At 35.0% G+C, this 10,385-nt stretch overlaps 1 protein-coding gene across 1 annotated transcript; it reads left to right on the top strand.

Annotated features, from left to right (window-relative positions):
• The first annotated feature begins 4,890 nt into the window (after window positions 1–4,890).
• Window positions 4,891–9,317, top strand: LOC145620401 (serine carboxypeptidase-like 18). Its single transcript, XM_081675075.1, has 14 exons — window positions 4,891–5,056; window positions 5,170–5,306; window positions 6,405–6,484; window positions 6,605–6,727; window positions 6,911–7,013; window positions 7,121–7,158; window positions 7,252–7,353; window positions 7,611–7,697; window positions 7,802–7,950; window positions 8,047–8,119; window positions 8,306–8,424; window positions 8,529–8,654; window positions 8,744–8,801; window positions 8,974–9,317. Exons 1-14 carry the CDS (start codon window positions 4,917–4,919, stop codon window positions 9,055–9,057), a joined length of 1,419 nt encoding a protein of 472 aa, XP_081531201.1. The 5' UTR covers window positions 4,891–4,916; the 3' UTR covers window positions 9,058–9,317.
• The last annotated feature ends 1,068 nt before the right edge of the window (window positions 9,318–10,385 follow it).

Raw genomic sequence — 10,385 nt, 5'->3', positions numbered from 1 at the left:
CGAAAAGTGTTAAGATCCTAGGAAATACATCTCGGGGTCATACAATACCGTTTGGAACCATATATGACCATTATCCGTTGTCATAAATGTCCATGGTGTAGCTTGATTTTAAGAAATCAGTGCAAGTTATAACCGGATAAACTGACTAATTAAAGGCATATTGGATGGTTTTATCCACCCAAATGGGCTCCCCGAGGGTATTAAGAACCATGGTAAACACCTCGAACAGTTTTATTTCCGAGCGCAAAAAGGTCAAAAAGTTCCAAAAATGAAGGCTATTATCCACTCTTTTAGGGAATTTTAGAGGTTACGGGGCCTGGTGGCGAAAAGTGTTGAGATCCTAGAGGATACATCTCGGGGTCATATAATAATGTTTCGAACCATATAAGACCATTATATGTTGTCATAAATGTCCGTGGCGTAGCTTGATTTTATGAAATCAGTGCAAGTTATAATCGGATAATTTGACTGTTAAAGGCATATTGGATGGTTTTATGCACCCAAATAGGCTCCCCGAGGGTATTAGGGACCATAGTAAACACCTCGGCTAGTTTTATTTTCGGGCGCAAAAAGGTCAAAAAATTCCAAAATTGAAGGAGGTTACGGCGCCCGGTGGCGAAAACTATTAATTGAGATCCTAGGGGATACATCTCGGGGTCATATAATACCGTTTGGAACCATATATGACCATTACATGTTGTCATAAATGTCCGTGGTGTAGCTTGATTTTATGAAATCAATGCAAGTTATAATCGGATAAGCTGACTAATTAAAGGCATATTGGATGGTTTTATTCACCCAAATGGGTTCCCTGAGGGTGTTAGGGATCATGGTAAACACCTCGGAATGTTTTATTTCCTGGCGCAAAAAAGTTAAAAAAATTCCAAAATCAAAGGCTATTATCCACGCTTTTGAAGAAATTTGGAGGTTACGGGGCCCGGTGGCAAAAAGTGTTGAGATCCTAGGGGATACATCTCGGGGTCATATAATACTGTTTGTAACCATATATGACCATTATATGTTGTCATAACTGTCCGTGGTGTAGCTTGATTTTATGAAATCAATGCAAGTTCTAATCGAATAAACTGACTGTTTAAAGACATATTGGATGGTTTTATCCACCCAAATGGGCTGCTCGAGGGTATTAGGGGCCATGGTAAACACCTCGGCAAGTTTTATTTCAGAGCTCAAAAAGGTCAAAAAATTCCAAAATTGAAAGCTATTATCTATGCTTTTTGAGGATTTTTTAGAGGTTACGGGGCTCGGTGGCGAAAAGTGTTGAGATCCTAGGGGATACATCTCGGGGTCATATAATACCATTGGGAACCATACATGACCATTATATGTTGTCATAAATGTCTGTGGTGTAGCTTCATTTTATGAAATCAGTGCAATTTATAATCAAATAAATTGACTGTTTAAAAGCATATTGGATGGTTTTATCCACCAAATGGGTTCCTCGAGGATATTAGGGACCATGATAAACACCTCGAAAAGTTTTATTTTCGGGCGCAAAAAGGTCAAAAAATTCCAAAATTGAAGGCTATTATCCACGTTTTTTGAGGAATTTTTGAGGTTACGGAACCCGATGGCGAAAAGTGTTGAGATTCTAGAGGATACATCTCGGGGCCATATAATACTGTTTGGAACCATATATGACCATTATCTGTTGTCATAAATGTCCGTGGTGTAGCTTGATTTTAATAAATCAGTGCAAGTTATAATCGGATAAACTGACTAATTAAAGGCATATTGGATGGTTTTATCCACCCAAATGAGCTCCCCGAGGGTATTAGGAACCATGGTAAACACCTCGAAAAGTTTTATTTCCGGGCGCAAAAACGTAAAAATAATTCCAAAATTGAAAGCTATTATCCACGCTTTTTTAGGAATTTTGGAGGTTACGGGGCCCGGTGGCGAAAAGTGTTTAGATCATAGGGGATACTTCTAGGGGTCATATAATACCGTTTGTAACCATATATGACCATTATACGTTGTCATAAATGTCCGTGGTGTAGCTTGATTTTATGAAATCAGTGCAAGTTATAATCGGATAAACTGACTAATTAAAGGCATATTGGATGGTTTTATTCACCCAAATGGGTTCCCCGAGGGTATTAGGGATCATGGTAAACACCTCGGAAAGTTTTATTTCCTGGCGCAAAAAGGTCAAAAAATTCCAAAATCAAAGGCTATTTATCCACGCTTTTTGAGGAAGTTTTGAGGTTATGGGGCCCGGTGGCGGAAAGTGTTGAGATCCTAAGGAATACATCTCGGGATCATATAATACCGTTTGGAACCATATATGACCATTATATGTTGTTCTAACTGTCCGTGGTATAGCTTGATTTTTTGAAATCAGTGCAAGTTATAAACTGACTGTTTAAAGGCATATTGGATGGTTTTATCCAGCCAAATGGGATCCTCGAGGGTATTAGGGACCATGGTAAACACCTCGGCAGGTTTTATTTACGAGCGCAAAAGGTCAAAAAAATTCCAAAAATGAAGGCTTTTATCCACTCTTTTTGAGGAATTTTAGAGGTTACGGGGCCCGGTGGCGAAAAGTGTTGATATCCTAGGGGATACATCTCGGGGTCATATAATACCGTTGGGAACCATACATGACCATTATATGTTATCATAAATGTCCGTGGTGTAGCTTGATTTTATGAAATAAGTGAAATTTATAATCAAATAAATTGACTGTTTTAAGCGTATTGGATGGTTTTATCCACCCAAATGGGCTCCTCGAGAGTATTAGGGACCATGGTAAACACCTCGGAAAGTTTTATTTTCGGGCACAAAAAGGTCAAAAAATTCCAAAATTAAAGGCTATTATCCACGCTTTTTGTGGAATTTTGGAGGTTACGAGGCCCGGTGGCGATAAGCGTTGAGATCTTAGGGGATACATTTCGGGGTCATATAATACCGTTTGGAATCATATATGACCATTATATGTTGTCATAAATGTCCGTGGTGTAGCTTGATTTTATGAAATCAGTGCAACTGATAATCGGATAAGTTGACTGTTTAAAGGCATATTGGATGGTTTTATCCACCCAAATGGGCTCCCCGAGGGTATTAGGGACCATGTTAAACACCTCGACAAATTTTATTTCCGGGCGCAAAAAGGTCAAAAAATTCCAAAATTGAAGACTATTATCCACGCTTTTTGAGGAATTTTGGAGGTTACGGGGCCTGGTGGCGAAAAGTGTTGAGATCCTAGGGCATATATCTTAGGGTCATGTAATACCGTTTAGAACCATATATGACCGTGGTCATAAATGTCCTTGGTGTAGCTTGATTTTATGAAATCAGTGCATGTTATAATCGGATAAATTGACTCTTTAAAGGAATATTGGATGGTTTTATCGACCCAAATGGGCTCCCGGGGTGTATTAGGGTCCATGGTAAGTATCTCTGAAATTTTTATTTTCGGGTCAAAATATGTGGAAAACTGGCCAAAATTGAAGAATAATACACGATTTAGGGTTAGTTTTTGACATTTTTTCAAAAAATGAACTTAATGTGTTGGATGACTCCTGGGTCATATAAGGAGGTTTGAAATCATAAGACACCGATAAAAATGTCCATAAAGTACCAAGAATGAGTTTTGACTATATTTTCATGAAATATAGTGATGTCATATAAGTGTAATAATGTGATGTAACTTGATTACATTGATGTCATATATTTATAATGATGTCATGTAATTATGTTGAAGTGATGTGACTTGACTATTATGATGTCATATAATTATATTGATTGATGTGACTTGACTATAATGACGTCATGAAAATAAATTTTTAATTATGTGATGTCATAATATGACGTGACTCTACAATTGTGATGTCATAAAAGTATAATTATGTTATACTTCCTCCGTTTTCTTTTACTTGCAACACAGCCTTGTGGCACGTGTTTTGAGGTCGGGTTTATGTAATGTAAACTGACAAATTTTTCACTATAATTTTTACAAATGATACTTAACCCTATTCTAATTTTCGTGTAAAAATTATATTGATAAAATCGCTCGTTTACCCTCACTAATCAACTCCTAAAACTGTGTGCTTAAAAGGTGTGTTGCAAGTAAAAGAAAACGGAGGAAGTATAAGTGATGTAATATGGGTAAAATAGTAATGTGATGTTTAAGTGTAATTTTGATGATAGACAATAATAATGGAAATGAACACATTATATGATATGATGATTGATTTAACAATAGTAACTATGAATAACCATGTTACTATTAACATGTGTGTTATTTGATATGGTGTGATGTGATTGATATATTTGAACAAACTATTCATATTTGTAATGTAAGTATCATATCTTATCTCATGTAACAATCACCAACAACCCAAATTGTCCCCCAATCACCCTGTTTTGGGGTCAACCACCATATTCTCAATCCCGGTCTTAAAACTCGAAAAAAGCACAAGAAGAGAATATATATGGGATTTAAAAAGTGTTAAAAACCCATCCCCCCTCTTATTTTTAACCTTTCCCCCATCAATTAGCAGCTTTACTCTTAACTAGGAAAAAAATTTTAAAAAAAAAAAAAAAATTTTAAGAGGTTAGATGGCATGGACGGTATGTAAGGAATTTTGACAAAAAGTTGAGTAATCGAAGAATTTTGAATTCTTTGAACCATATCCATGGAAATCACTCATACCTATGTAACACATGTTCATAAAAATACATAATAACACATGTTCATAAAAATACATAATAAGTTAGTCTAAATGTCTAATCATGGGGTCCAAATTCTTAAGGGGAAAAAAAAAAAAAAAAAAAAAAAAGGTCATGTATTATCATAAAAGACATCATCTTACATCAATAATTTACTCCCTATAAAAAGCTACTCATACACTCCAATATTGAGGAGTTGACAATTTTAAACAAAAAAAGAAACCATGACCACATCCAAACAACTAATACACTTCATCTTACTCTTCCTTGCCGTCGCCTTCTTGCCGGCGCCGTCGTACTCCGGCGAGGCCGTCGATTATCTCCCTGGATTTTCCGGCAAGCTCCCTTTCAATCTCCAAACTGGGTAACTTTATTTCTAAATCTAATTCAATAATCTTATCACTTTATTTACTTTCAAATTGCATTTTAATTCCGCTTTCTGCTACTAAAAAAGATTGTAAATTGTGAAAAAAATAGATACATAAAAGTGGGAGATTCAGAAATGTTCTACTACTTTGTTGAATCACAAGGAAATCCAAACAAAGACCCTTTACTTCTTTGGCTTACTGGAGGTCCTGGTTGTTCTTCTTGGAATAGTCTTGTTTTTGAAATTGGTAATTTTTCATGATTATATCTCTTCTTTTTTGGTAGAGCAAATCATATTTTGTCGCATTATCGGAAATTAATAGTCACGTTGATATTGTAATTTGAATTAGAAATACAACAACTAAATTGAGACGGAGGTAGTAATTTGAATCATTGCTAGCTAGTAGTTCTTGTTAACTCAGGATTTGGCATAATTAGATAGCTCATCTCATAGTTGCAAATAATTTGAAACGAAGGTAGTATTAAACTCTTCTGTGTCAGGAAAATTAAATGTGCCACATTTCTAGGAAAATGAGCTGAAATTTAGAGTGGAAATGGGAGTTCCACGTATGTTTTTATCAGTAGCAGTGGGCCTGTCTTGGCGTCTTGCATAGTTGTATTTCTTAAGTGAGAAAATTAAGCAATCTTTGTATTATAATTGAGAGCCCTCAGCCCTGTACTCATGTTACACAATTGATCTTTTATTAAACTTTGTTCTTTTTCACATAAATTTGTCTTCTCTTAATTTACGGTCTCTTATGTTAACAAACGAAAAGCTTCATTTGTATATTTTTTTGTTCTACTCACTTAGTGATTGAGCTGTCTGGAAATGTATGATTGTTGGTTTAGTGTGTGATACTAGTATTTATTAGTTGGTTAAGGACATTTGAGGTTTATGTTCTAGACATCATAAGTTAGGGCCTATTTTATTCAGCTTAATTTCAGTTCAGTTTAGCTCCAATCAGTTCAATTCAGCTCCTAATTTCCTTCTATCGTAAACAATTTTTCAGCTCAGTTCAGTTCAATAAATCAGAACATGCCCTTAGTCCATGCTTTGATCTTCTTGCAAGAGCTGCTGTTATATAACTAGGGCCTAATCTGATTTACTGAAAATAGATGAAATGAACTGAACTAAACTGAACTGAACTGAAATTAAGCTGAACAAAACAGGCCCTAAGTCACTAGACAATTGATCTACTTGTGTTCATCATTCTTACTATTGGTAGTAGTACCATGATAGATATTATGAAATGCATATGAATACCAGCTCTTATTGTCATAGTAGTATATGGATTGTTTGTCATTAGTCTGTAATCTTTCATTTTTGCATGTACGCAATTTGGCAGGACCACTAGAATTTGACCTTGATGCATCTTTAGAAGGTGGTCTTCCTCAGTTGAGATCTTATGAACATTCTTGGACCAAGGTAAGGTAGACATAGGAAAACAGATAGTTATGGAGTAAAGGCTGAGTTGCCAAGTTCTATCTTCTAACCTAATGTTCTTTTCTGAAAGTACTGAAACGGGAATTTGTGCTGTATATGTAGAGTGCTAGCATAATATTTCTAGATTCACCAGTTGGAACAGGCTTTTCATACTCAATAACTCAAGAAGGTTGGCCGAGTTCAGACACAAAAGCAGCAGATGAAGCTTATCAATTTTTAATGCAGGTGGACTTGTAGACATGATTTTCTTGCCAGATTATCCATAATTATGATCCAACTCTGTCGCAGCTAGAAAATACTGATAAAATTTTATATTAAACTGAGATAATGCCATCATTGCCACTAGATTAAAGCTAGGTAAACGTGACTAAAACGAAGAAAGCTTAATTTTCTGAACTCTTGATGCAGTGGGTGGTAGAAAATCCTCAATATCTTGATGTTCCATTCTTTGTGGGTGGTGATGGATACTCTGGAATTATTGTTCCACTTATCACACAATTAGTAATAGAAGGTACTATAATAACTTGATTATGTATTACTTGTTATTTCTTAAGCTAAATCGCTTTTTCATCATCTATTATCTGAAATTTGTAAGGCAAACTGAAATACTTCTGACAGGTAATGAAGCTGGAGTGCAGCCACATTTAAAGCTTAAGGTAACGTTACCAGAGAATCATATGGATACTTGCTTCTGATGAAATGACTCAAGCAATAGTAGGTATAATCTCTGATTTGTTTTGATATTGCAGGGATATTTAGTGGGAAGCCCGAATACAGATGAATTCATTGATGCAAATTCAAAAGTAGAGTTTGCTCATAGGATGGCACTCATATCAGATATTACTTTTAATGTAATTACCTTTAACATTAGATGGTTATTAGTTATGAGTTATGACTCATTCTAGGTCTTAGCTTGTTGCACTCCCCTTTCATGAGATATATGCTTCATTCTTTTCACCTGAAAAGCCCTTGTCTGAGCTTATATCATGTTGAAAAGAACAAAGCTATGGTGGGAGTATGAACAGGCAAAGCTAGAGTGGCAAAGCTAGAGTGATTATTGACTAGTGTCACAGTTTATAATTTAATTTTTCTGTCCTTCACCATGCAGAATGCCAAGAAGTACTGCAAAAAGAATTATGTAGATGTGGATCCAGATAACACACAATGTGTCCTTGCTCTTGATGATTATGAGAGGGTTTGTGCAGTTTTCTTAGCTAAGAAAATTTTTGATTATGAATGCTTTTAAAGGAACTTTGATGTCATAAAATCTAGGTTGTGAGAATTTCAGTCTTTCCACAGTGTGTCAGGGGCATATGGCCAAATCAGATTCTGGAGCCAAAATGTACACTTGGTAGCCCGCTAGATGATAGATGGACTAGAAGATCTCTTCAAGAGGATCCCAATGAATTCATTCTTTCGGTCCCTCAAGCTTCAGATCTTTGGTGCCGGATATTTTCCTTGCTAATCCCTCTTTTAGCATTTATTAATTCTTTCAATTGTTCAATCTTTCTTTTGCTGATATTTAGCTGCCTAATCGTATTGCAGGATTTCAATTACACTCTGTCAGACAGCTGGGCAAACGATGAAGCAGTCCAGGATGCCTTGCACATCCGCAAGGTATCATGTTTGTTCAATTTTATGGCAGGAAATAAATCATTTTAGAACAAGCTGACTTTTTAGGCTATACAAAAACAGTTTATATCAAGAATTAAGATTTCAGCGTTTTATTCTGCATAAGCTCAACATAATGTTTCATGAATTCATGGAAATACATTTTCTGACATGTGACTATTATGCAAGTAGGGAATGGTAAGCCAATGGAGTAGGTGCAACCAGACTATATCATACACGAAAAATATGCTGAGTGTTGTTCAAGTTCATCAAAACCTCACCAACTATAACCTGAGGTTATTAGTATACAGGTAATAATCATATCTTGGGTTTGCTCATCTTCTTTCTTGAATCTTGAGTTTCCTTTGGCATGAATGATTTTGCTTACTTCTTGTCCATTTTCTGTGTTAACTAGTGGTGACCGAGACATGGTTGTTACATTTGTTGGAGTCGTGGAATGGATAAAGTCCATCAAAAATTCTGCCAATCTAACTCTTTCAGACAAATGGCGTCCATGGTTTGTTGATGCTCAAGTTGGAGGGTAAATTTTCTGAGCTTTAGTTTTTCTACCTCTGGCGTTGCTTCAATAAAATTACCAACAAGATCTTATTAAATGTTGAAATGTGATAGGTATACAAGGACTTATGAGAAGAACTCAGCTTATTATCTGACATATGCAACCGTGAAGGTAAATTATATTCGTACACATTACTCGTGACATCTCAACATGTAAATGATCATACTGGATTCATAACAGCTATCTTAACATTTTGGCTGCAAAAGTTTACTCAAGTATAAGTCTTGGCAGCTTAGTTTACGAGAATAGATGACTTATAATTCAATTTTGGATGGATGTTCAGGGTGGAGGCCATACAGCTGCAGAATACTACCGTAGAGAATGCTCTGAAATGTTCGATAGATGGGTGTCACGCTATCCTCTATGATGCAAACCTTTTATTTGGTTATGCAAGTTTATTCTGTTTATGTATTTCCACTTCATTTGGACAGTCATGTAATTAGTAGCATTTTTTTTTTCCTGCCATAAGCGCATTGCATCTTAACTTTGCAAGGCAAATTTGTACCCTTATCTTTATTGATGATTTTACAATTGACAATAACGTCATCTTTTAAATTTTCATAAAGGCCAAAGAAGCCTCTGATACGATTGTAATATGGAGATATGTATTAGCAATAAGAAAAGGAGCTCTACCAAAATTTCAAAAAACCGATGGAGCGTACCAAAATTTAATTATCACTTACAAGGTAAACATGTGTTTATAAAACATTTTACGCATGTACATATACGGAGTAATAGTTTACGATATTAGTGATATACACATGAAAGTACTGCCACTACTGCTTGCTCCGTTACATATTATGTGTAACTTTCGATTTTTTTTTAAAATTTTTTATATATATATTTTACATACAAATATTACCTAAAAGTTGCACATAATATATAACAGAAGTAATACTTTATACAGATATATAATAGATGAACCATTGAATTAGTTTTCAGAAATTATTGGCATTTTAACGAGAGCAAATTCACTTGCCTCATTGCAGAATCCAACAATTATATTGAGAAGATGAACAATTATTATTTATTAAAAAATAACAGAAAAGAAAAAATGTACATTTGAAACCCTCCTATAAAGTTATCGGAGAGCGGTGGTCCGATCCTACCATACCACTATTATTACACCAAACTATATCGATCATTATAAATATACGACATCATATAATTTGAATTATGATCTATAATTAACACTAATAAACAATATTAAAGAGATTAACATTAAAGGCTTAACTTGTTGGGTTGATCAGCGGCTTTAAGCGTCTTATCAATAAGTTGACGAGCCTTTCTACTGCGAATTTCCACCTTAACACTGGCGCTTTTATCCATCTTCAAGTAAGGCTTTTTTGACTTCTTCTTCCTCTTTAATGCATTCACCTTCGATTTTATCGTCTCCATCAAATTTCCCAACTGGTTCGCCATTTCTTTCGTCGAATTGAATTCCAAACTTTCTCTCTCTAAAAATATGCGTTATCACTTTTTTGGTTAGTGATAGTGTGGATATACAACTGAGTTTAGACTTGTAACGGACGGAACTATATATCCTTTAATGTATGAATTTTGTATAACCCGCGTGTTACCTTTTATGTATTTGTTAATACAACTTTGACTAACTTTGAGACTTTTCTTACGAGTAATAATTTTTATTTCTTACATTGAATTTAATTTTTATTTCTTACATTGAACTTAATTATT

This window comes from Chenopodium album, chromosome 27, assembly GCF_948465745.1.
Source record: "Chenopodium album chromosome 27, dcCheAlbu1.1, whole genome shotgun sequence".
NCBI classification, from domain to species: Eukaryota; Viridiplantae; Streptophyta; class Magnoliopsida; order Caryophyllales; family Amaranthaceae; genus Chenopodium; species Chenopodium album.
The sequence above is the reverse complement of the archived record's forward strand: the minus strand, read 5'-3'. Positions and strand labels throughout refer to the sequence as shown.